The sequence below is a fragment of the Equus asinus genome, chromosome 9 (assembly GCF_041296235.1).
Source record: "Equus asinus isolate D_3611 breed Donkey chromosome 9, EquAss-T2T_v2, whole genome shotgun sequence".
Classification (NCBI taxonomy): domain Eukaryota; kingdom Metazoa; phylum Chordata; class Mammalia; order Perissodactyla; family Equidae; genus Equus; species Equus asinus.
This window is the reverse complement of record NC_091798.1, coordinates 88,537,430-88,564,357: the sequence shown is the minus strand read 5'-3', so window position 1 is coordinate 88,564,357 and position 26,928 is coordinate 88,537,430. Positions and strand designations below refer to the sequence as shown.

Below are 26,928 nucleotides of genomic sequence, written 5' to 3'. Positions count from 1 at the left end.
TTCTCGCATTTCAGAGAGTGGGTCACTAGCCTAAGAACAGGAAGAAGGAAGCAGGCCATGGGGGTGTTCGGAGGGAAGAAGGCAAAAAGCTTGGGTTTTCAGTCTTGTATTTTCATTCTCAAGAATCAGAACAAATTCTATGAGTCTGACTTAAGAGACAGCTGATTGACATTTGAAGGCAATATCTTTGGAAAACTACCTGGAAGGACATTAAGTATAAAGATACCCAACAGAAGGCAGAAAAAAAACAACGTGATTTTCAATTTTCAATTTTATTAAAGTACAGAGTTAACAAGTTTTGAGTTTTCTACATAGGAAAAGACTGGTCAACTTCAGACGCCTCATAGAAAAATTAGCACTCAAAAAACAAATATAAATCCATAGTTGCCTTTGTGACTAAAGGGAAAAAAGTAACTATTTAAAAAGTTACCAGAACTCTAACCATATTCGAGACCATCATAAATTTCAAACAGCAGATTCACCACACACACTACATTTTCAAATTCTAGTAGCAAGACATAACCACATAATTTGGCTACAGCTAATTGTTTCAGAAAAGTTAAAAAAATTAACAAAGTTATGACTATAAAACTTTTGTAGAGTTTTCTTGCAAAGTAAAAAAACTCTTAAATCTTTAATAAAGGAAAACAAAATAATCCTCTTAAACTTCTTATAAATAGCTCTCAAGACATATATTACGCATCTGCTGCAAGCTTTCTTTACCTGAGAGAATTTCCCAGGATCCTTTACCCCAAAGGATTACCTTGAAGAATTCTTCCACTATGTTACTCACATAAATATGATCAAACTTTTACAGAAGTGGATTTGGACATAGGCATTCTTAATCTGTCCTCTCCAATTAAGTTTTTTCTTAAAAGATTTTGCTTTTTAAAGAAAAACAAAAACCAGAAAACCTCTTTGGTAAAAGCCAAATATTTTCCCCCTTCAAAATGAATGCCTCTGCAAATGATTTACTAAGGGGAAAAAAACAGAAAGGAAGATCTTTAGAGAGGCTAGTGTTAGTTCTAAAGACCTGCGTGAACGGCTCTGGGGTCTGTAAAGCATGTCCCACAGGAGAGAGCCCTTTTCTGCCTGAAATGCAACAGTAGATTAAAATGTCTGAGGCTCTACAAATGTATTAAAGACGGCAGGAAACACAGTGGCCTTAAGAACAAAGTTGCAGGGAGTTAGTTCTATTAGCAAATTAAGGAGAACGTCCCAGGGAATTCCGCCAGCCAAGCGGCTGCCACACTGTCCCTCATTAAGGAGGGCCCAGTGCTTTCTGGATGCGCAGGGTCTCAGCTCAAGGTCAGACCCTCCGCAGCTGTAGGTTGAGCCCACTTTCATTTCCCAGAGGGGTGGGACACGAGTGGACATCAAAATGAGATGCTATTCAGACAGGCAGGAAAGGGAGAAAAAAGTCCTGACAGCTGAAATGCAGGCTCTGGAATAAATCACCCTTTGTAGGGTGACAAAGAGCACCAGTGGTGGGAACTGGCCAACATTAAATAAGTACGTACTCTCAAAAAGGCAGAGGTAACAATGCGGGTGGGGGGAATTAGTACTACACGGAAGGCATCCAGGATGAAAGATCCTCTGAGGATGAGAAACAAACAAGGCGCTGTGGGAGCCCCCCTGCTGGCCATTCCTGATGGGCACCGGAACCCCGAAGCCCCAGTCACCCCACAGACACACGGACCATCTACTCCACAAAAGAGTTCCAAACTCCTCTGGCAAACAACTCCTTCAAGCCATTTCCCAAAAAACTGTGAAGACAGAGACAAATCAACTAACCAGGATTACAAAAACTCGACCCAGTCAGGACGAAGGAGGGTTTCCAAAGGCTTTGATAGAAAAGCCTCCGGTCAGGTGACACATCTAGGTACACAGCAACCCTCCCTGGCCCCACTTAAGAGTTTTTACTCAGGAAAACGAGAGGGGCAAAAATTCCCACACTGTATGAACGGCACAGAGGAAATATACACATACAGTTTTTAAAAAGTCTTTTTAGGCTTTCATGGTTAAAGGAGTCTGACCAGCAGCTTCTGGGAATGCATTCTTTAAATCATGTACAAAAAGGTCTAGGAAGCAAAGGTCTATCATTTTAAAAGCTCTCAGTGAGTTTATCAGATGAACACCACCATTACAGCAACTCAAAGCAATTGGCACAATGTTTCCAGTTTCTTAAATCTCGATAGCACAAACATGTAGGTTCTTTAAACCCACGAATGCTGACTCACTCCCTGAGGATGGTTTATTACAATCAATAATCATGAAAATCCACCTTATTTATGTGCCCTCAGTCCTCAGAGGACATCCACGTCTCTCTCGATCATTCAGATAAACTTGCTGAAATTTTCAGTTGAGAATAAAAATCAGAGTGACCATACCTCTTCCTCTCGCATCAGACCAAGCTGTGACGGGAACTTCAGGCCACAAACCAAGTCTTACGCAGCTGGAAAACGTGGGGCGACTGGGCAGGCTAAGCAAGGAAGCTCCGAGGGCCCTGCCGCTGGCAACGTCCTTTCCTTTAAGTTTCCCTGAGCTCTTCTGCAAGGGAAGGGGGCCCAACGAAGGCCAGCCAAGGCATAACGGCCTTGTCAGCCCGACTGTGACTGCTGTAAGGGCCAGTTCTAAAGGCACATAGCTGGCTGTCAGACCCAGCTAGACCCCAGCAGGAAGAAGACATAATGAAACGAGTTACTGACACCACCCCAGCTCTTGATTTGTCTCTTCTCGGGGCCTTTCCTAAAGCCAGTCTCAGGGTCCCCAGAGCCATGTGGCACTGCACCAGCCACTGCGACCCACACCCCCACTCCTTCCACCTGACCCAGCCCACAGTGCTCCCACTTCCATTGGCCTAACCAGGGGCTGCACAGGAAGGCTACTCATCCGTGACTCCAGATGATCTTTCCCCTACAGAACTCAGAGAGCTCCTGGCCTACAAAAAAAGAAACTTGATAAAGTTTACAAAACAAGGCTCTCACACGCACACATAATGAGTGCCTTTTGAAACTGAATCTCAAACATTGTAAATAAGGCAGTTCCTAGAGGAATTCATCCATCGTATCTGTTTTCCCCCCTTGTTTTCCTGGAAGGAGGGCAAAGGAGTAGAGGTGAAGAATTTGATGAATTTCCCATGCTAGCATTTTGGCACACTGGAACCCAGCTTAGGTGGGACCCGATTCTGCCCAACTCAAACAGGAGGGCCCAGAAAGCAAGCACAGGCCACGTCTTCTCATTCTCAGACCCTCTCTGCCAGGAAGCTGGAGGCGACTCTTTCCACCCTGCGTGAAACACTAAGGAAGTGACCCCACCATGTCTCACTGGGGTCGCTAACAGACTTTCCACTGAGTAAAAACTTGCCTGACTGACAACATCAACACTGAAAATGGACATCTTCTTGGGCAGGTGCGTAAAGTCAAATCTCTCATGAGTGTTACTTCGCAAGTGTGTATTTTAGAGATTTCTGTGGATGTTTTTTATGGCCACCTTTTCTTCTAAGTATACGTGGTCACTTCCCAACTTGCACAATAGGCCTGGTCTGGTCAGCCCTGTTGGAGGTGCTGCCTGGGACCCTCTCTTCAGAAAATCTACTCCCCAGAGGCTGGCAGGTGGCGTAGTGGTTAAGTTTGTGCTCTCCACTCTGGTGGCCCAGGGTTCACCGGTGCAGATCCCGGCGAGGACCTATGCACTGCTCATCAAGCCATGCTGTGGCAGGCGTCCCATATACAAAATAGAGGAAGATGGGCACAGATGTTAGCTCAGGGCCAATCTTGCCCCCCCCCCCCCCCAGAAAAAAGAAGAAGAAGAAGAAGAAGAAAGAAAGAAAGAAAAAGAAAATCTACTCCCCAAAACCCATAATGCACATGAACAGCATGGTCGAATTACAGATCTGGAAAACAAAAGTCCTTTTGCTTTTAGGCCACAAGGTGGAAGAGAAACTGGGGGGCTGACCTCAACAACTGGAAGAGGGGTGCAGCAGGCTTCAGTCAAGAAGCAGCTTTTCAGGTAAGGTCCTAAAGTATTGTTAGTATTAATAGCACAAACAAGTAAGAACTACAACCCTCCGCCGCTGAGGCAAAGAAAACAACATGAATATTGTTCTAGAATCATGTGAATAACACGACAAATAAGAGTCATAATTATTGCAGTAACTCGGATCAGGTAGTGATAATACAGTGAGGGGCCACACGGGTGGTGACGGCAAATTGTGCTTTTTCACATTATAACAAAGATGCTGAACCCAAGAAGGATGCGGGACCCCTGGGAGGGGTCAGGGCAGAGAGTGAAGTCTGATTCCCAGCATCACAACTTTGAAGGGAAACGTTGGGGGCCAGGAGGAAACAGCACAAGGGTGGAGTTCAAAGCAGGTGTTTCCTCTTGTACCCTAGAAATACCAGGGAGCCGGGAGCAGGGGGCCTGCAGGCTGAGGGGTGGGAGTGGGGTCTGCTTTCTGTCAGGGGCTGAGGGCTCAGGATTTTGGCATATTTTCCTGTTCCAAGAATACGAATGATGGGCCACACAAGGTAAATTTTTCATCCCTGTGCTAAGATGTTGTGCCCCAAATTAAGTTTTGGTACAAACATGCAGAAGGCAAACACTAGCCTGATTACTATCCCCGTTTTTAGGTGTAAAACATACAAAATATATTATCTCTCATAATCACTTTGGTTGAAATTTTCAATTCTTTTGGGACAAACTGATAGTTTCTTTTCGAATTTCAGAAGCAAAAAAGCTAATTAGGAGATTTCTTTTCTGAGATCTTTTCCAGACCCATTCGAGCCAGCCAGGGGATGCCAGCTTTTCACAAAGTGCCAGTCACTGCTCGAATGCCTGGGACACTTGTTCAAAGGCGTCACTTCCGGCCTGCAGGCCTGCTGCACCAAGGGGGGTGCTCAGAGCCTCACACGGAGAACTGCCGAGAGGGACAGCAGAGGGGCGCGACCAGCGTCCACAGGTATAACAGCACACATATCCAGCAGGAGGCCATCTTGACCCAGAAGATGGACCAGCTCCTGCTGAAGAAGGTTTCGATGTTGGCACTTTCATAGCTGTGGAAACAAGAGACCCGGCTACGGTCAGAGCAGGAAGAGAACAGGTGGGGAGACGGTCTTTGCCGCCAAGTCTCCTTGCTTCTCTGCCCCCTCCAGCCTTTCTTTTTTCTTTTTTCGTTAACAACTCAATTCAGATATAATTCACATCCCTTCGAAGTGTACACGTCAATGGCTTTATTATGTTAGTAGACTTGTGTAATCACCACCACAATCAATTTTAGAACATTCTCATCACCCCAAAAAGAAATCCTGCACCCTTTAGCTGCCCTCCCATTTGCAGCACGTTTTGTCTATTCATTCATCAGTTGATGGACATTGGGGTTGATCGCCCTTTTTTGTGGATTACGAATAATGCTGCTATGAACATCTGTGTACAAGTTTTTGTGTGGACAAACGTTGTTGCCGTTTTTTCTTTTGGGTATATACTTAGGAGTGGAAGTGCCAGATCACACCATAACTCTACGTTTAACATTTTGAGGAACTGCCCAACTGTTTCCCAAAGTGGCTGCACCATTTTACAATCCCACCAGGACTGTAAGGGTTCCAACGTCTCTACATCCTCAACAACATTTATTATCACTTGCCTTTTTGACTATAGCTTCCTCTATCCTTTCTTAAGCTTCCCAAGGCAAAATTTTCCACCAATTCTCAAAGTATCCCTGGGAAGCATGAGAAACACCCCCTGCCCCTTCCTCCCTCAGGAGGATGCTTGGGAAGAATTTCCTCAGTGAACCCTTCCCTGATCACCCCCTTTGAAACCGCTGACCCTGCCAGCCCCAACCCCGTTGGCTGCTCCTCATTCCTCTTCCTCATTTTATTTTTCTCCCCAATACTCGTCACTGTCTGACACACCGCCCTTGATTTGATTCTCCCCCATTACATTATAATCCCTGCCACACACAACAGTGTGCCCACAGGGAGCCACTCAATGTTTGCTGAAGGAACGAATAAAAGAGCCCAAGGAGCCTAAATATCTATCCTAAGTATATCCGAAGGTATAAAAAATTATGATCCAATAGAAACTCTGGATCAGTCAAAAACTGATCCAGAAAGAAACAAAAAGAATCTCTATGATTTAAAAAGAACTCCTACGTAGTGGCAGGGAAGTCAGATCCACCAAGAATCGCCAAGGTAAAAAAAAAATCCTCAAGGAGGAAAATATGTGTAATCGCATTGATGTTAAAAAAAATTACATAGGCTTGTAAACGCCTAGAAAAGGAATGAAAGGGTACACACAAAATTGTTCGCAGCGGTTCCTGGGGTGGTGGGGAGAGGGTTACTGTTACTTTTCAGACTTCTATATTAGTCAGTTCTTAAAAAAATAGATGTTTCGTACTGTAGTAATGAAAGTGTAAAACAAGGAGGGGAAAAAGACCGAAAAAAAGTAGAAAATGGGGTATTTTCTCTTTCTTAAAAGCAGACCATTGCTTAAGAATTCCCAGTTTTCCTCCATCACTATTACTATGCTCTTCAAGCCGCCCATATGGAGTCGACCTTCCAGTTTCTTAAAGGGGCAGCAGGCATTGCCAAGTTCTAGGGTTAAAACATGTTTCTGTAAAGGTTGTGAGGACAACAGCACTAGGAGAGGAGTTTAGTGGACTCCAGATCTGACCTGTGTCTCAGGACTTTAAAGAACAGGACTTGGCTTGGAGTCTTAAAAGACCACCCTTTTGAAACGTCTAAGACAACGGGCCACTCACTTGAACCAGTTGGTGACGGTCATCATCACATAGAGGGAAGCCAAGAAGAACACGAAGTGGAAGTAGGAATAGCTATAGACGGTGCCTTTCTTCTCATCATAAACGACCCGTGGTCCCTCTTTCACATTCTGCTGCTCTTCAGTGTCTGTGAACCACAAAGCCAGCATGCACTCAATGGGTGAACACATGCACACGGACAGGGTTAGCAAAGCCACACTCACTAATTTCAAGCCCAAGGGCCGTTGAACGGAAAAGACGTCAAAAGCGATTTGTGCCCTCAGGCAATTTTCATCTCTGCCCTAAGTCAAAACCCCCACCCACCCAAGAACCTTGTTAACAGGATGAGTCACCTAATGCCACATTTATTTTAACAGAGCAGAAGATCAGCTTAAATAAAACTGATTTTAAGCTCAGAAGAAAGTGAGAGAGAGGGGGCCGGCCCCATGGCCGAGTGGTTAAGTTCACACGCTCTGCTTCAGTGGCCCTGGGGTTTCGCCGGTTCACATCCTGGGCATGGACCTAGCACTGCTCAACAGGCTACACTGAGGTGGCATCTCACACAGAGGAACCAGGATGACCTACAACTATGTACTGGGGCTTTGGGGAGACAAAGGAAAAAAAAAGAAGAAGAAGATGGGCAACAGATGTTAGCTCAGGGCCAATCTTCCTCAAAAAAAAAAGAAGAAACTGAGAGACCCAAGCCCCTGGGATCCTCCAATCCAAGAAGAAAGTTGAAGGAAATAAACAGGCCAACAATGAGGTGTCAGGGCCTCTTGGTATTTTCCAAATCATTCCTGTAAAAAATGTACTTCCTGCTTCCCTAAATCTCACTGTATGATTTAACAAATTGGAGCCAAAATATAGACTGATTCTTGCCTGCCAGAACCAACAGGAACAAACAAAACCCAGACACCGCTGGGGAAGAATGTGAAAAGTGTATAAACAGAAAACCGGCTTTGGAATAGAAGTTTCCCCTTGCCGCTTCAGCTATTTGTGTCTGAATCCCAAATGCCTACAGACTAGAGCTACAGGGCTGCAGGGCCGCACGGATGCACGGAAGGAAAGCTCTCCACTTACCCTCTCCGTCGGGGCCGAAGCAAAAGCAACACCGAGCTACCTGGGAAAGCAAAACCAACAGTCAGGTTTGGTTTGTGCTTCTCTGCTTCTCTCCACATCAGTAGGCTCTGAAAGCCGCCCACATACCAAGGCTTCCCCTGTCTGAACTACGTCCCAGGCCCTGAACTGCACGCATCATGCCTTCGGAAGGTTCTGACTAAGCAACTGTTCTCCCTAGATGCTCGAGTGCTGGTAATAGGAAATACAACGGACGGGGAGGGGAGCCACCTGCATCCCCTTCACAGGCGCACTCTGAGCGCTCGCTCAGCTACCGTGATTGCTGGGAGCAGACAGAGCCGGAGACCAGCAGCTCCAGGCTTTGCCCCAGCTGCAGAGTCACCTTGCCCTAGAGCAAACCCTTCCTGGGCAGCCCCACGGAGTGAGTGCTCCCAGCAGGGGTGTAAAGGCCCAGCCACTGACCCCCGGGCACGGCTCTGCCGGGTCCTATCTGCTCTGGAGCCCCCATGGGGTTAGCGGAGGCCTTGTCCAGCCTGCAGCACCCTTTGACTTTAGCAGCTACCCAATGCTGCCTCCTCTTTGCCCCCTCTTCCCTCCATGTGTGTTGATCCCTAATAAATATCCTGCACATCCTGTGCTCCGTCTCAACCTGAAACACAGAGCGAGCGAGACAAGACCCTGCTCTCACGAAACCCACTCCTGACGCTCCGCTCTACTCCCTACTCTATTCAATCCCCTTCTACCTAGGAGGCTGGGGCTATTATCCTGTTTACAGTTGAGGAAACTGAGGTCAGGCAGGTTAAATAACTGGCCTGAAGTCACAAAACTAGCTTAGTGGCAGGGCTAGGACAGAATGCAGGACGGAAACTCCAAGATCCGTGATTCTCAAGAGACAACATGCATCATGCAGCATCCAGGTGACGGTGGAGCCGCCAGCGTCAGTCCTGGCAAAGCTAAGGGGTCTGGAAGCAGGAGGCCTGGCCTCATTCCTATTAAAATCAGGCTGCTAAACTGCTGCCTCGATGGAGGCAGGGGGGCCGAAAACATGGATGGACGGGACGCTTTCCTTTGAAGAGTCTTTGGTACATTTCAAATTTCGTACCATGATTCTGACCTACTCAAAACAATAAAGTAAATTAGAAGAGTAACAGGTTATAAAAAGTCACTGCATACTCCAGAAGGACTCTGTTAAACAGAAGAAACACTACATGTATAAAGACAGTCTGGGAAGTGCTGGGTCCTCGGCACTTTCTGGCTGATGCTATTTCTACTCCAGGGAGCCAGAGACAAGGACACAGGAGCCTGAGGCTTCGTCCCATTTATACACCTCAAGGCCAAGCCCCTGTTTCCCTCTTGCATCAAGGAAACTTGTAATAGAGGGATTGGCCTTGACGGAATCTTGGATCAAGGACACAGTCTAAGATTCACTGATCCACTCAGTAGGCCCAAAGACATGGTGTGGTGGGGTCCTAGTTCTTTTGAAGCTCATGTTACCAAAAGAAACCACTAACTCTCGCTTTCGAAGGTATATCCTGTGAAACGTGATGCGAGGACAGCAAACCCACTTCCGCCCAGCATGCTCTCCAGTTCAGAAGGAAACACTGGGACGTTTTTCCTTGGAATGAGAAGAAAAACATCCTCTCTGAAATCTAGCTGAGAGACTGCCTGTTCTTTGAGCTTTAACTCTGTACACAGTGGGGACACTGAAACCACAGCAGTGCAGCCTCCGCAGGTGGTCACCCAGTCAGTGGTGGGAACAAACGCCTGCCTTCTGGAGACCATTCTCTTCTGCAGAATAGGCAGGAACCTATTAACCTCAGCCCAGTTTTCTCCTTTTTAAGTGACATAAAGAGCTGGTGAATGATGCTGGCAGACTGAGAGCCCTTCATAATGGTTCACTATCTGTAGGTCAGGTGCAGGAAGGACCATCCCCAGAGACCCAGCTGCAGAAAAAAGTGCCATCTCTAGACAAACAGCAGGGCTCTCCCATCCAGGGAAAGTGATTAGAATGCAGCCAGGGCCAGTGCCAAGCAGGGTGGGCAGCAGGGCCAGGAGATAGCAGCTGAGCCCTTGGGCAGCAGTGGTAAGGAACAGACTCTGGAGCCAGTGCACAGTTTATATGCTGGCAAATCAAAAGAGTAAATGACTTAATGTTTCTATTTTTTCCTTCTGTAAAATGGAGATAAAACCCTCATTGGGGGGGCCAGCCTGGTGGCACAGCGGTTAAGTTCACGCGCTCCACTTCAGTGGCCCAGGGTCCGCAGATTTGCATCCCTAGGCACCGCTTATCAGGCCATGCTGTGGCAGGCGTCCGACATGAAAAACAGATGAAGATGGGCACAGATGTTAGCTCAGGGCCAGTCTTCCTCAGCAAAAAGAGGAGGGTTGGTGGTGGATGTTAGCTCAGGGCTAATCTTCCTCAAAAAAAAAAAAAAAAAAGAAGAAAAGAAAAAAAAACCCCTCATTGAGTTTTTATGAGGACTCAAAGAACTCACATACGTAGCACTTAGAAGAGTGCCTGGCACACAGCAAGTGCTCTAAGTCTTAGGCTTCAGTGGAACCTCCCGTTCTTTCCATTCTTGGGGTCAAGGCTGGGTCTCTTCCTGGCTGCCTCCATCTGATCAGACCTTTTTTGATGGACGTTTGGTGGATGTTCCATTGAGGGCCCCAGAAAAAGACTTTTACACAAGTGAAAAAACAACAGACATCTGCTGACCAATAGGCATCTGCTGACCCCCCTGATTCTTGGGACCCACACCCCTTTGTTCACAATTCTTTACCCAATGACCGGATGGTTAAACAACCCCATGCATATATCATGCTCAGCAGTGTGGCATAGAACAAATGCTTGTTCCTTCCCTTCTTCATCTTTCTTTCCTCCTTCAGAACAGCTATCACATAACTTCATGGTCATGCTATGAATGGAGGGCACAGACAGGTATAAAACAGAGGAATGGATGAGAAGTTTAAAAAACCACACATATTCCATTACGACAGAGGAAAAGAGCAGAGAGAAGGCTGACAAAGCTACCCAGGCCTCTGGTGGGAGACGGGCAGCATGACGCCAACAAGAAGAGGCCAATTTTGCTGGAGGAACAAGCCAGGATTCATTTTAATCCCATAGTATATACAGGACATTTCTTTTTCTGTCCAAAAACTGTATTCTCCTTTCCCAAGGAAAAAAATGGGATCATAAAATGCAGATCAATAAAGATGCAAATAAACATAAAAAGGCTTCCTGAAAAATGGGTCTTCTGAGACGAACAGGATGAGAAAAGGAAATGAACTTACTTCCAGTTCAGGAGCTGCATATCGCCCCTGCAGAGCATCAGAACTGGCTCTTGTTGTTGACGTCAAACTAAGAAACAAACAAAAAGGTCAGCAGAGCATATTAACGTGTCATAGCATATGGCAGAAAGGGCAGAGGCGCCTGGCCGGTGCTCCAGGGACAGGCTCACTGTAACCTACAGTTCTGGCTGCTCAAATAAAAGCACAGTCATGAACCGCATCGTAAAGTTTTGGTCAACGACGGACCACATATACAACAGGGTCCCATAAGATTAGTACCACATAGCCTAGGTGTATAGCAGGCTATACCATCTAGCTTTGTGTAAGTACGCTCTATGATGTTTGCACAACGACAACATCACCTAACGACACATCTTTCAGAGCATGTCCCCATCGTTAAGCAACACACGACTGTAGTCTGTTTTAATATTCCACTTTATTCCAAAACTGGCCGACAGATTCTACAGTTGATGTCCTTTTATATGGACTGCATTAGATCATTTTATGGAAAGAGAGGTTTGTAGGTAAAGAAATAAGATGTCTTTTGGTCCTATGATCTTGACTTTCACTATTGTTTTTTGCCTCTCCTCCCCCAAATGCCAAAAGAATTTTCTGATTTCACTTTTACTTTCCCCTCCCTCTGACTGGTCGCACGAAAGCAATGAAAGAACCCAGAGATGGCAATAAAAACCAATGGCCCGAAAAGCAGAGCTTATAGTTATTTACTGTGCAATCAGCCTATGGGAGAACAAGGTTTTCTGTTGGGAAATTTAACACCGAGTAGGTGTCAGTACGTTAAAAAAATTTCTTCCCCCCACACTCCTCATACCTAGAGAGGTACAATGCTATAAAATTTGGCTTACAGGGGTAAGAAAGGTATTTCTTTTCCCTGCAAAAAAACAGGGGTGGGGGGACATTTTAAGCAAATAGAAATACATACGATACTTAGAGTTCCAACTAAATGTATAGGTTCATTTAGCGAATATTTACTGAAGGTCTGCCATGTGTCAGGCCCTGTTCCAAGCACTGGCGACTCTGAAAAAGACCAATGAGGCAGCAGCAGGTGTTGGCTAGTGCAGGGGCAGGAATTAATCAACTCATTTCAACCAAATAAACCACGTGGGGCAACACTGCCTCCTCTGCCCATTCTCCTCCCCTTTTGATCAATGAGATGTAAATAAACAATAATAACCCTTCCTCACAAAAAGGCCCTCTGGGATCCAAGCACATTGCTTCTTCTGCGGTTCACTCAAGTCCAATAAGCATCACTTTCACTTCTGCTGTGAACAGATGGATGCTAATGCAGGCCCACTCCACTCCCACTTCCCAACTTTGAGCCTAGTCAGAGCAATGACAGAAACATTTCTTGAGGGTTGTGCGCCCAAGAAACACATACACCTTGCTCCTGAATTTAAGAGTGCACTATATTTTGTGCATATGAATTATGATTTAATACAGTATATACTTTCCATGGGGGAAAATGGAATTCTTAATTTTAGGAAGAGATTAGTATCTGGAATTTTCATCTGAAAGATGATAATCATTCTTTAAAGAGTTAGAATAAATATTTCACTTTATAAATTCTTTGGAATAAAATGGTTTCAGCAAAACAAACTTGATCCTGGCACCTTTGCCATTTCACCTCCACCATCACAGAGCAGTGAATGGGGAAGTGTTCACTCTTACCTCTAAACATATCTATATTCAGTTAATCATCAGTGACATGTGACTTCTACAAGTAGATGTTTCTGAAAAATAAGGTCTTTATTCAGTCATGGCCTTGCCCTGCGAAACACTCTTCTTGGAATTACCAAGAAAATACCATTTTTACAAGCTCTTAAAAGGCATAGGAAATCTTACTGTCTGCATTCTGGCTGTTACTGACCCATCTGTCTGGTCAGCACAAGACAAGTTGCTATAAAGCAATTCCTGGATCATCCATAATCCCTTCTCTTCCAGAGCTAAGGTATGAATGACTTTAACCCAGTTCTTCCTGTGGGGCGGAAGCACACCAACAGCATTTGGTTGAGACAATGCTTCACCGTACAGAGAACGTTGAATGTACCGAGCACGTGTACTATCTCTGGCCTCTACTCACAGAAAACCAGTGGTGCCTCACGTTCTGTGACGACCAACCCGGGATGCACTGCGGTGCCCAGAACCTCTTCCACACTGTCAGAGAGATGTGAAATGCAGGTGGCCCCTCCGTGCCTGCTTCAGTTGCTTTTAGAACCAGCCAAACTCCCCTAGATTACAGAAAATCTTGGAAAACCATGTCCAGACTTTCCCACTGGAGACCACAGATTCTGCCTCCCTGACAGATCCCTTGACTGTCCCCAGCCTTCGTGTGGTGAAGTTCAATTATGTCCCTGGTGTAGCATATAATTGGTAACTCATAGCTCCCAAAGGAGATCAGAGTTCTATGTGAGCTGGGGGCTGGCTCCAACATGTCCCCTGAGGGACACAGAGCCATGAAGGTTTCTAGCTGGTAGGTTAGGGAATGGTGGGAATCCCAAAATAAAGACACAGCCCCCTCCCTTTTTTCTTAAATAAGAGTAGCAGACCCAGAAAACACCAAAAGAATAGATACTCTCCTTGATTTGCCAACTTTTCTCAGTTTAAGCTAATCTTCTCACCAATGCCATCTTACCAAACTTGTACCTATTTCACATGGTCTGCCACATTGCTATGAATGTCCCATTTTGAACTAGCAAATTGTTTGACATTTTATAAAGATTCTTCGTTTTTCTAATTTTGTATTTAAATTCTTAGACAGCTTAAATAATATACACTTCTACGCACAGCTACAACTGCAGTAGCCAGGGAATATTTTTCAGCACAAGCGCCTCCTAATAATATAACATGTGAGTCATCCAGCTTATCTTTCCACCTCAGTGAAGAATCTACCTTACTCCAAGTCATCCCAGGGGGAAAAAATGACCTGTCTCTCCAAATACTCCAGCAAAGGAGACTTGAGGAAAGGTTTCCTGAAATTAGGGGTAGAGAGCTACAGAAGAGGCTCCATGCCCCAGTTTCCTTTTATGTACAATGAGGGGATTGAACTTGATTGATTCCTGGATCCTGTCCAGGCTGGCAGTTTGAACTTGAAGCCAACAGAATAACAATTTCGATCAAAATCCAGAGACCAAGGAGGGAATTAAGGAATAGCTGGAGGAGGCTGGGGCCTGTCACAGCAAGGATCCACGCCTAAGGGCTGTGGGGGAATCGGCCTATAGAAGGAGCCCTTGGGGAACTCGTGCATGGGGTCCAAGTTGAGACGCTTCTTCACAGCAGTAATGCCTGGGTGCAGTAGAAGGGGCTTCTGGAGCAAGGGTGGCCCCAGTAGGAAAGTCAGGCAGTGGGCTTTGGCTAAGCCCTCCTTCCAAGCTGAGACAGCGAAGTGTAAAACATGTTCACAGCGAGTGTGCCAGGAGCAGGACTTGGGACAGAAAACCAGAAACTGAGGATGGAGGTCATCATGAAAGGCCCCTAAAGAAGTATACATGTGTGTGTGTTGGGGGGTGCTTAGGGAGGACTCCAGAGGGTTGAGAAGATAGCACACTGAGCTTTCTGTGACCTTACAGAAAAGTCAGCCCCAGGCCATCTTGGACTTCATTGAAAATGGGTGATTTCTTCCCCGTTTACTGTACACATTATCCAGTCTTTTTGGCTTCCTACAGTTTCTATCAAGACTTCTAGATATTCCTGCAATCGTGTTCAAATGACAGTTTCCATCCAGCCTCTTTTTGTAACATCTTCCAAGCTTTCATCCCTCTGAGTCTGGGAGGAAGAGGTAAACTCTAGGAGCCAGGATTTGAAACCTCCTCGTCAGGCCGCCTCCCACTCCAGCAGTCTTCAAGTTGCTACAGGCCTGAACTCCCTTCCCTGTGAGCTCCAAGACGCGCAGTTATAAAGCTCTCTGAGCTGACTCCTCTCGGAGCGGCAGTGGACAATCACAGCAACCGTCAACCTGCGGACCCCGGCACGCCTGTCACTGACTCCTGGGAAGACCCACCTGCCATGGCCAGGGAGTGTGTTCAGGCCACGTGTCACACAAACACCCCGAGCTAGCTGGTCTCTCCTCCTCTCCACTCAGTGCGGCTGCTGTTTTCCATCTCCTCGTGCCATCGGGCACCAACGGTTTTGCAGTTTAATGACCAGCCTTCAATAACGTCTGCTGTTGGCATTTAGACAGCGTTTAAGTAGCATCTGTCAGCTTTGAAAATTGTTATCATTTGGGAACATCAGACTAAACCATACCAACCTCCACCAGGGTACCTCTACATTCTGGAAGAGGCACTGTCTTATTTACCATCTTTCAGTCAAAAGCAGCAGCGAAAATCTGATCGAGTGAAAACTCCATGCTGCAAAGTAACGCCATCTATAGCAATTCTATCAGCCTACCAAGCATAATTTTTGCCACCTTTCCATTGATGGATTTATAGCAAATCCAAGCTCTGTTTTATCTGAGGGGCAAACATTTTTTCCATGTGCTATTAGGAGTCCAGCAAACTACAAAAACATATGATTTTATTCTGTCAAGTTATCTTTATAGCTTTTTTTTTTACTGATAATACAAAAACAAACAAGAAATCCTAGCTCACTGTAAAAATAATCTTTTAAGGAAAAAACAGAAGAACAAGAGAAAAAAAATAATTTATCCCTAACACCACCATTATTACAAGTTTGGTTTATCTCCTTCCAAGATTTTTTTCTGTATATGTAAACACAACTATATTTTATTTTAAAAATGGGATATTCTGTATTTGCAATTTAGTATCCTACTTTCTCCTCACTTGATTTACCAATTTTTCTTACCTACCAATACATTAAAAAACTGAGTGACCAATAACGTTAGCCACATTGCTGCCAAAGCCCAACATTATCAGATTCAGCAAAGAAAAGCTGACTCAAGAAAGAAGACCTGAGAATCAGGATTCAAAATTTGGGCCTTTATGGTGGTTTGCTGAAAGCATTCATTGACTTGGGCCCAAATCTCATTCGCTGCTTTGTATATAGCAGATACTCAGCGGACAATTATGGAATTAGTAAAAATGAAGGCCAGAAATTGGTCACGACGCTCCCTTCTGCTGCAACAAGGAGAAACTGTCACTATGTCAGAAAGAGACTGAGAATCACTCTAACAACCACCTAAACACAGCAAGCAGTCCACGGCTTCATGCATGACTCTGAACAAGTACTTCATAAAACTCAGCTCTCCTGTCTCTAAGATGCATATGTCTGCCGGCCCCTTTCTAGCCTTAGCGGGTGTCAGAAGCTATAACAGAAAACACCAACGTGCTCAGAAAGACACTTAACTTATTTTATTTATACAAGCTATCGTCACCAAGATTGTTTAGTTTTAGCCAAAGGAAGATCATAATGTGCCTACGACAAGTTGAAATTTTTATGCGCTGAAACACAACACACAAAATCTAAAACACAGAAGGAAAACCTAAACATGAAAAGGTGACTGTCAAAGGGAAGTTTAGTTATCAGTGAAATCTATACCCAGAATAAGAAACTCACCATTTCTATCCTTTTCTACCCCTCTAGCAATCTGTGAAACATCTTAAAGGTGGCGTCGACCCCATCATAAGCGTCTGAAATGTCATATGTACTTTGGAGGAGCTGCCTCCCCTCCTTAACAGCATTGTGGGTTTTACAGAAACTAGAAGGGACATTTCCTGTCTTTCTTGGACCAAGCACAAAACGGCCCTGTATGTAGGACTTTGTACTCTTTCCATCAACAGCAGAACAAATGGTATTTCCCTTGGATTAGAAACTTGCCAAAACATTCTGGCTCATACCATCTCTTCCTCACTTTGTGCTCCTTTGCCCTCCAATAATGCTTTTTAAGCTAGTAATATCCAACTGTCTTTCAGAGGGTGGCAACGTACCAGGAATTTATTTTATTTACCCCATATAAATACAAGTAAGGCAAATGAAGTCCCAACACCTAGATTTCAGGGGGTAAGACTACCTTTGTACTTCAGGCTATTTTCCCTCTTCCTCAGATGGTATTTGTTTTGCTGCCTCACAGCTGCTGAAACTTATTTAAATTCTTCTACTGTACTTTTAAAGTCTGCAAAGACGGCCTCGGGTAACTCCGAAGACTTACCATGAATATAAGATGCACGCAATTAAGAGAGTGGTACCCAGTCCAGTAACCAAGTTTTCATCTCTGTACAGGTCCTGACCAAAGTCAGGCACACAGATCGTAACGTTCTTCCCACGGTCATCTAGAACTTGTAAAGAAAAGACAAAGTGATCACAGTCAGTTAGAAAAGGCTGTGGTAACTCACAGATGCATTCATTTTGGGAAAATTCAGGTAGCTTACAACAGTGAAGATTTATCATTGGGAACATCCACTCCACAGTCTAACCCGATTCAGACTACACTGCTGCTATCGCAAAGCACCCCTCTCCCATCTCAGCACCCTCTTAGAACAAGACCCTCAGAGTCCAGCTTAGTGCTAAAGGGTTCTTCAGTTCCAGGACCTTCTAAGAGTTGTGCTCTTTTTCAGCACTATTTAAACAATAGAGAAGAGTAAACTTGGATCCATCCATCAGCTGATGCGGCAGCCTCTGAACAGAGGTAGTGTGCAGACAATTGAGAGCATCCTCCACATCTGTCCTGTCTGCAGGAGTGTCCAGGCTACTCCAAACCAAACAGGTACCAGCAGCAGAAGAGCCGTCTAGCTGACGGCCTCCATCAGACGAGAAGTCGTGTTACCGTCAGTAACAGGATGGTCATCACATCTTTCAGGCTGCACCCTGGGAACCTCAGATATGGTCTGTTTTTTTAAAAAACTTTGAGAGGCTCCATAACCAAGGTTTCTGTAACATGACCATCAGCGGTACTTTACTTTTTATCTAACACAGTCTTCAATTTTGAACAAACAAGCTAGGTCTGATTGCCAACTGTGCCCCAAAATAAAGAACAGAAACATAAAATAACAGTCTAGAAACCATTTTACAAACCAGTGCGGTCTAAGTGTTTCAAGTTGGACTAAAATTATCATTGGTCTTCGCACTTGAAACAGTAAACACAATTGTGTAGGCTGTGGTTAGGGACTCTCTATTCTTAGGCCAATGAAAAATGCTTTTTAAAAAATTGACCAAAATATGAACTTTGCTATTTAAGCAGTGCCACCAGAAATTAAAAATAGAAGTTTTTTTCTGTTTTTAAGTGATACCTGCCATTAAAAAAACAACTTGTAAACAAAAACCCCATTAAATTAAAACCAGAGATTAGTACAGAAACAGTCATAAAAGTCTCAGAGAGACAAGATTTAAATAAAGCTACAGAGCCATGAAAGACCTTTTTTTAAAAAAATTCTATCCAGGATAGACTATAATTAATATAAGACCTACAATTATATCTCTCTGCACTGTAAACGGCTAGAAAGACGAGACCCATACAAAGTATGTGTATACGCTAAAGCTTTCAAAATCATCTTTGCATTTACTTTCTAAATTTAAAAAAGAAAAACTTCACGTTTCTAGTTTAGAGAAAAGAGTACATTTATTTAACTCGATTTATATAAGACCAAATGCACCCAAACGTGCACACATTTATATACACTTACGTGTATATATGTGTGTGTGTACACATTTATATGTCACAAAAGTGATAAACATGATGAAATACGACGAGCTTGGAGGTTAAAATAAGAAAATTTGGTCTTTTACTGGCAAGGCTCTAGGGCTCATACGTCGCCACCTTAGAACATAACAGCGCTTTTCCAGTCTCCAGTACCCACGGCCACTGGTCTGCAAGAATAAAAGCTAACCCTTGTATAGCACCCACTACGTGCCAGGAACAGTATTTCCATATACCTATACACACACACTGAATGCCTAATAAACCACTTTATGAAATAGGAATCTTATTTAATTATCCCATTAAAATAATAATTAAAATTCTTATTTTAAAGGTGAGGTGTCTAGGCCAAGAAAGCTAAGTAACTTTGTAGAGTTACTCAAGTGGCAGAACCAGGCTACAAACGCAGGCAGTCTGCCTCTGAAGCTCATGCATATGCTGTTGTCTCTATAAATAAGCATCATTTAAGACAGCGATTCAAGGCCACAGTGCCGGCAGAGAGTGGAGCCAGGCTCAAACCCGGTCTCCTGCTTCCCGCTCCAATGTTCTTTCCATTCTCTATTACAGTCAGAAAAATGGCCACCTGAAGAAAGGTAAATTAATAACCAGCTGAAAACAAAAGCAAATAAACAAAGCACAACACAAATGTTCCTTGAAAACACAGAGCAGGAAAATGCAGATCAGGCCTCGAGGTAATCTCAACAGCCCACCGCTGGCCAAGCCTTTCCTTCACAGCAGGAAGACTCAAAAGAAGGAATTTTCATGATCATATCCCCCCTTAAGGACTTTATTTAATGAAAAAGTCTAGATCTCTCTGTTTTGATTTATTGCAACCCAGGGGCTGCAGCTCAGTCAAGAGCACGTGCTTGGCATGCGTGAGGCCTTGGGTTCAACTTCCGGCACCTCCAACCATTAATTACTCAGCCTTCAACGCCATCCTGGAGAAACACAGGCTCAGCTTGATTTACTGCATCCCTGATGTTAAACAATACCTCACAGAGACATATTTCTTCCTCCACAAACGAAAATATTCATATTGCAAGCACATGCTCCCTCACAAGGCTGGCTTACCTAATTCTACAGGTTTGCTGGACAGAGCTGAGAAGGTGAGGTAGGTGACGTAGCAGCTTATGAGACCGGACTGCAGTAAGCCAGAGTTCGGCTGTCCTGGAAAACGATCAGAGACAGATTTTAAGACAGCGTTTGAAATTTCAACGATAAGAAAGCAGTACCAAAAAAAAAAATAGGTGTCCTCATCCTCAAATGACATTCCTCAAACGTGGACCGCCACCTTCAAAGGAAAGAAGAGTACGTAATATGTTTCTCAGATGACAGTAAAAAGACGTGAGGGGGAGGGACCTGTACACTGAGCCTAACTGCTATGGTAGGGACGACAAGTTCTGCCAAGTTCTCTACCAACAGCTTATTTTGATAATAACTATGGCTGTACTTAAACACACTGCCCGTTCCCCCCGAGGTTCAGAACGTTAGTTCTTAAATCAGACGATCTCAGAAGAAAATGTGCTATCATTATTTGTGAGATCACAAAGCTTAGGGGGGTGAATGACAGATTTCATAGGTCATGGATTCCAGATTCCACAAGGGCATCAGACACTTAAAGGCCATGACAGTGGAAAAAAGCTCTTATCTGTCAATGGACTAAAACCTTTGGGAATACCAGAGTTGGCCCAGGCCCAAGAGGAATGCGAGGGGGCTCGGCATTCACTGGGAGAAGGGCTTTAATGTTACACTATTTAAATTAAACTAAGTGTTTGGATCCTTGAGAGCAATCAGGATGTGATAAAAGGAATTTATCTTTTTTTGGTGAAATTTTCAACCACCTGCTGACATGAAAGGATTCAGTTTTACCCCATCTTCCCTCTGGTTAAATTTGTTTCCACAATTAAAATTATTAAGTTATATAGTGATCAATAAAGGTACAGAAATAGACCCTTTTATAAAGTTGCTCTTTGGCATGGGAATAAGATTTACCTCAGCAACTAACGGCATTAAACGAAATACTTCAAAATATTATTACTATTTCAAAAGCTAGGATTTAACCCAAAGGATATTTTAATCTGAATACTAATAACATTTTAGGAAATTCTTAACTGACCAATTAAAGGGATTGGGATAATACTACTCTCAATTTCAGTAATGGACTTGAAATTTTTAGTACAGAAAAACTGTTAAATTATTCAATACTAGCAGCCTTTTTAAATCACCATTTTAGAAAGCATTCAAGGATCTATACCTTTTTGGCCATATTTTCCTTTTCCTCTCTAGAAACCTGAATGTCGTGCATTTTCATCACCTGTAGAGAAAGACACCTACAAAAGACCTACAGATACCCACATTTCCCTGCGGAGTGAGAGACCTACACTGGACCAGGGAGGGACATTTCTCTCTACAACCAAAGACGGCATGCCGGCTTCAGATACCACAAGTCATTTATAAAAGGCAATCTACACCTATGCTTTCTAAAGCACTTTCAAATCCTATCGTCTCTTCCTTTTGGCTTTGAAACCACCATGAGCAAGGTGAGGCTCACAGGCATTCTGTTGGCTTTGCTGAGGAAGGACCTGGGTCTGAGGAAGGTTAGCTCATGGGCCCAGCTGCTGGCTGAGCTGGGATTGGATTTCCTGCTTCCTGACTCCTAGATCACACCGTCCCTGATTTCTGGGCCACAGGCTTTGAGTGAAAGCTGAGCCCAGAAACAGCTCCTTCCGGAGACTTCTCATTCAAGTTTTACACAGAGATTGTAGAGAAGTTTATATACACTAAGGGCATTTTCCATTTAAACGCTCCTTATGGTACATGACTGAACAATGGCAATGTCTATCTCCTATTTATTGAGTTCATCACGTTTAGATCTTTCCTGATGTGAGGCATGCTTGACTATCACATTCAGTGTGGGATATGAAGAGGAGACTGGAATCTCACCTTTCCTATTGCTGACCCATCCACAGCAAGCTAGGGAATGACCATAATTTAAAAAAAAAAAATGGATTTGCTCAGACACGTATAAATAAGGAAGAAGAGAAAAAACTGTGCTTACGATTTTGGACACAGGGCAAGATGGCTACCAGTGAAATAAGCAGACACAGGCCTCCATTCGCCCCCAGGAGAATTTTGTTTTCCACGCAGCCGTCTTTCTGTGTATAAAACACTGCCATCAAAATGAAGCCTCCGGCGGCAATGGAGTACATGACGAGCGTCACCAGGGCCAGAGAGGCGTACCACAGCTTGTTGCTGGCTGTGCCTGCAGTCCTGTTTCTCCAGGAAGTGGGTGACAGGGAGGGGAGAGAAGACAAGTCAATGAAGCCCCCCACAGCTTCTCTGACAACACCTACCATCCCCAAGGCATGGCCCCAGGCCACCATAACCAAGTTCTTCAGGAGACCTGTCACTTTACCAGTGATGATGCTCCATCGAAGCTGGGGGGTATAAGTAAATATGCTAAAACTTCTCGTTTCAAGCTTAGAATTTTTTTCTAAACACTAAAAGAATTCCATTTTTGACTCAAGTGTATTCATCAACTAAATTAATATCCACAGACTTTATTCCAGCTTCCCCAGTCTGAATGTGAATTAGCCTGGGACAGGTTTTGGGCATATTGGAAAGTGGCTCTTTGCTGGAGTTCTCTCAAGTTTTCCCCTATAAACACAGAGCCTGGAGCCGCCACTCCTTCTCACTGGAAGTGCTGCCGGCAGCTCCTGCTGATGCCCATCCTCTCGTTAACTTCCCCCAGAGAAAGCCTGGCTGACCTCAGCTCTTTTATCTCTGCCCTGAAAAGGATCTGTAATAGCACTCCTTCTCCAAAACAACACCAAGTATGACTAAGGAAAAAGTTGACATTTAAAAAGTGGAGAATAGGGCCGGCCCTGTGGTCTAGTGGTTAAGTTCAACGTGCTCCGCTTCAGCGGCCTGGGTTTGGCTCCCAGGCGCAGACCTACACCACTTGTCAGTGGCCATGCTGTGGTGGCAACCCACATACAAAATGGAGGAAGACTGGCAAAGATGTTAGCTGTGGGTTAATTGTCCTCAAGCAAAAAAAAGAGGAAGACTGGCAACTAATGTTAGCTCAGGGCTAATCTTCCTCAGCAAAAAAAAAAAAAAAGAGAGAGAGAGAGAGAGAGAGAGAGAGAGAATAAAATCAGCCAGAAGGAGAGTAAAAATTTTAATGGGATTTACAATAAAGAATCTTAAAGAAGAGACTAATGTGCTTTCTAGTTTATATAAATATTAATAAGAGGATGGGAGAAACAAGTGGTGGTTTAACTATAGAAATTGTTCAGAACAAAGAGAAGAGTGTTTATAAACGCTAAGTGAAGAGACAGAACAACAATAGGGAACAGGGACTGAATCACTGTCATCTGCCTCATGAGTAAATTGCCCTTTGTAACCACATTCTCACAGAGCTTCACAGAGAAAGCAACTTAATGTTCCACAAAACTGGAAAGTGTTCAAGAAACCCAGCTAAAATGTTTTAATGATGAAAAAGTTACTGCAGCCAGAGACAAAGACAATAGGGAGGAAAGGCCAAAATGATAATGACCATCATATTCCCGAAACCAAGCCAGCACTCCAATGACCACAGAATTATTCTACAAAAGGCACAAAAAGGGAAAATGAGAGAAAATGAGACTCAAGAAAGAAAAAAAATCCAAAAGCCAAATAGCAATGGATGACAGACAGAATGCATTATACAGAAAAAGGTAAACAGCCCTGACAATGTGCGAGCGGGGTCCAACCGCTTCTTCACTAGTCTTTTGGGTTATGCTGTGAGCGTATGAAGGACTTTCCTACAGTCAATTTACGCTTCTATACCCAAGGCTAAATCTCAAACCCTAACCTCTGCCCTCAACCCCAGACTCCTGTCACCCAACTGTTCAAGGTCTCCACTTGGGGGTCCCATGGGCATGTCACACTCAGCAGGTCCCAACGAACTCCCCAACATTCACACTTCCATGCCCCAAATCTGCTTTTCTTCATCTTCCCAACCCCAGAAAACGGCAATTGCATTCTTCCCTTTGGTGGGAGAGGAAGGGAACAAACACAAAGAGAAGAACTGCCGCCGCTCTTGGTTGCTGTCTTTCCCTCCCCCTGCTCCCCCTCCCCCGCCATCAGCAAACCCTACCAGTTCCAACTGCAGAGGAAATCACAGTCTGACTCCCGCTACCATCCGGCTCCAAGCGACAGTCATCTCTCACCTGGATTATCTCCCTCCTTACCCGCACTTCTGACTCCCTCTAATCTTTTCTGGACTTAACGCATACGTCACGTTCCTCCTGTTTCAAGACCCTCTGATGCCCTTCCATATCACAGGACGGTGGCAGAAGCCCTGCATGATCTGGCCCAGCACCATCTCTGATTCCATCTCTTGCACTCACCCCTCACCACTGGGGTCCAGCCACAGCCCACAGCCCTCTGCTCCTTCAATAAGCCAGGCACGGGCACAGCGCCGTCCTGCCTCGAGCTCTCCCCCACCTCCTGCCCTCGCCCCTTACCATGAAGCCTCTCTGCTCTGCCTTCAACCCCCACACCCTGCTTTCTTTGTCTCCAGAGCTCTTGTCACCATTGAACCTGTTACTTCTTTGCTTGATTATAAACTGATTATCTATCCACGTCTCCCCAGCCCCCAGCAGAAGAAAGTGAGCTCCACACACCCAGCAGGACGGAGTCGCGTCCACAGCTGTTCTCCTGTCTAGCGCCTGGCAAACAACAGGTGTTTAACGAACCAGGCCTGGTGCAAGGACTGTCAACTGTTAAAAAATAACTTCATGCAGCAATGAGGGCGGCGTGGCTGCTGTTCCTGCTGCTCCAGATTCGCCTGGTCCTCCTGATGACATCCTGTTTTTACAGACACCCCAAATATGTGCCGTGACTTATTCATCTTTATACTCTCAGCGCCCACCACACTGTCTGGAACACAGTCAATACTCCAAAAATTGAGAATACATGCTAAACGGAAAGCCCTTGGACGGAGATTAGAAAAGGCCCAGGCAGCAGAGGCAAGGGCCCGGACACAGCCGGAAGCAGGCACCAGGCTGGAGTGCTGGCCGGGCTCGGGCCTAGGCTGATGGTCGGGAGGGAATAAAACCCAGCAACAACATGAGGTGACAATCTAGTCCATTTAGAAAACGGGTCCTCACCAGAAGCACCTGAGGATACCACCTACTTTTTATTTCAATTTTCATGTAGAAGTGACACTTCAAATCACAAAATTTGAGCTAGAAAGAAAAAAACACATTAAACATCTAGTCCAACCACATCACTTTACAGGCGTGAAAACAGGTCAGAGAGGCCAAGTGATTTACCCAAAGTGAAACAGCAAGCAGCGTCCCGGTCTCCAGGCCCACACCTTTCCAGCCCACTGCCTTCAGGATTTTCTCCTTCTCAGGATGTTTAAGAAAAGGGAAGAAAAAGAACTTTGGCTGTTCCATGAAGAGTGAGATGACTATTGTATTTTCTAGCTAAGCTTGTAAGCAAAAGTCTCTGTTAAAACACACAGCAAAAAAACCTATTAAATTAGAGGAATCTATCCGAAAATAACAATATTAGTGAGCTTCCTAGCTCAGTCCTAACTTTAGGAAGACAAGTCAACTATGAACATGCTGACAAAAGGGATTTCATTGGTATTTGGCCTCAAAGCCCAGACAACAGCAACATCATTTGTTGCAAAGCTCTTAAGCCATTCTTACTGAGTGGTTTCTGGAAAGTTTTTAAAGAAACCAAACTCTTCCAGAACGCCTGTTAAAACTTGGCACCAAAAATTAGTCCCAGAAAATGGCTTCAGAATCAATCAAAACATTAAAGTCAGAGTGAAGACACACAAGTATCCTCAAGAGAACGGACCATTAAATGGGCAGATCAGGCACTCAGTATCAAAGATGCTAACGTTTTACCATGAAGTTCTTCTCTTTTTTGAAGTATATTTGTGAAAATTTTAGGATGACGTATTTACTTTGTCTAATAAAAAATTCAGAAAGTACATGAAAGTACAGTAAGAATTATCATAGAAAGAATGATAATTAAATTAATATCATTAAAATGCATTTCTAACTCTTTGAGGGTATTTCTTCTGCACTACTGAGAAAACAAGATCCCATACAAGAGAGTCTTATATGACTTCTCTTTAGGAAAACTCCCCTGACTCAAAATAAGATCTAGTGGAGACCCCAAACACAAATCACGGGGTTTCAAGGATGGCTCAAAAAGCAGGACAGCATGCAATCCTTTACACATGAGCATAACTCAGACCTTGAAATGTGTCATTGAAGAGATTAAGACTTGAAGAAATACCAAAACACATCTGGAGTGCTATTTGTATGACTATTCAACATGCCATAAACATTTCAAAAATAGGCTGTAAGCATTTGGGTGCTTACTCCAATATTTACCAAATAATAAAATGATTAACATTATCCTTTCACTCATGCATCTCATGATTTGATTTTTTTTTAAGATTTTTTTTTTTTTCCTTTTTCTCCCCAAAGCCCCCCAGTACATAGTTGTATATTCTTCGTTGTGGGTCCTTCTGGTTGTGGCATGTGGGAAGCTGCCTCAGCGTGGTTTGATGAACAGTGCCATGTCCGTGCCCAGGATTCGAACCAACGAAACACTGGGCCGCATGCAGCAGAGCACGCAAACTTAACCACTCGGCCACGGGGCCAGCCCCCATGATTTGATTTTTTAAAAACAAAATCAAAATGAAACAGAAGCTACTACCACCAAACTGAGGAACATAATCAGAACGAAAAGTATTTTGAGAGAATTTGGACAGTACATTTGGTTTTGTCCAAGATAAAAAAAAATTCACATTCGTATAGTACTTTCTGATTTTTTTTCCCAAAACAGTATAAAATAAGATTAATGCCTATAAAATCTACAAAATAACAAAGGCCTTACTGGGGACAACAGGCAGCTATTTTCATTCCTATTTTGTAAGTAAAGTGAGACGGAGAGCAGCCAAGGGCTTTGCCTGCAGCCACACAGAGTCTGGACCCCTGTCTAGCTGTCATTTCCTCAGTGTGGCCCAGCAAGAAATAAAACCAGCTCTTAAGAGTTTGGCATTTCCTACTTATCCTGGGATGTGAATTCTCCTTTCAAGGCACTGAGAAACAGTCTGTATTTTTAAAAGTCAGGAGGGCTTTCCAAAGCAGCACAACAGACCTTCCTAAGGAAAGCGTCCTTCCACTCC

General features: G+C 44.3%; 1 protein-coding gene across 2 annotated transcripts in view; it reads right to left on the bottom strand.

Annotated features, from left to right (window-relative positions):
* Positions 1 to 253: 253 nt before the first annotated feature.
* SERINC5 (serine incorporator 5) overlaps positions 254 to 26,928 on the bottom strand; it is an 88,445-nt gene continuing 61,770 nt past the window's right edge. For both annotated transcript variants that reach the window (XM_014857013.3, XM_070517878.1), the window contains 7 exons: positions 21,784 to 21,995; positions 19,797 to 19,892; positions 17,241 to 17,367; positions 11,123 to 11,189; positions 7,835 to 7,874; positions 6,758 to 6,902; positions 254 to 5,054 (listed from right to left, as the gene is read on the bottom strand). In XM_014857013.3, coding sequence (XP_014712499.1) covers positions 4,907 to 5,054; positions 6,758 to 6,902; positions 7,835 to 7,874; positions 11,123 to 11,189; positions 17,241 to 17,367; positions 19,797 to 19,892; positions 21,784 to 21,995 — 835 coding nt within the window. In that variant the 3' untranslated portion in view covers positions 254 to 4,906. The remainder of the gene's footprint in view (positions 5,055 to 6,757; positions 6,903 to 7,834; positions 7,875 to 11,122; positions 11,190 to 17,240; positions 17,368 to 19,796; positions 19,893 to 21,783; positions 21,996 to 26,928) is intronic.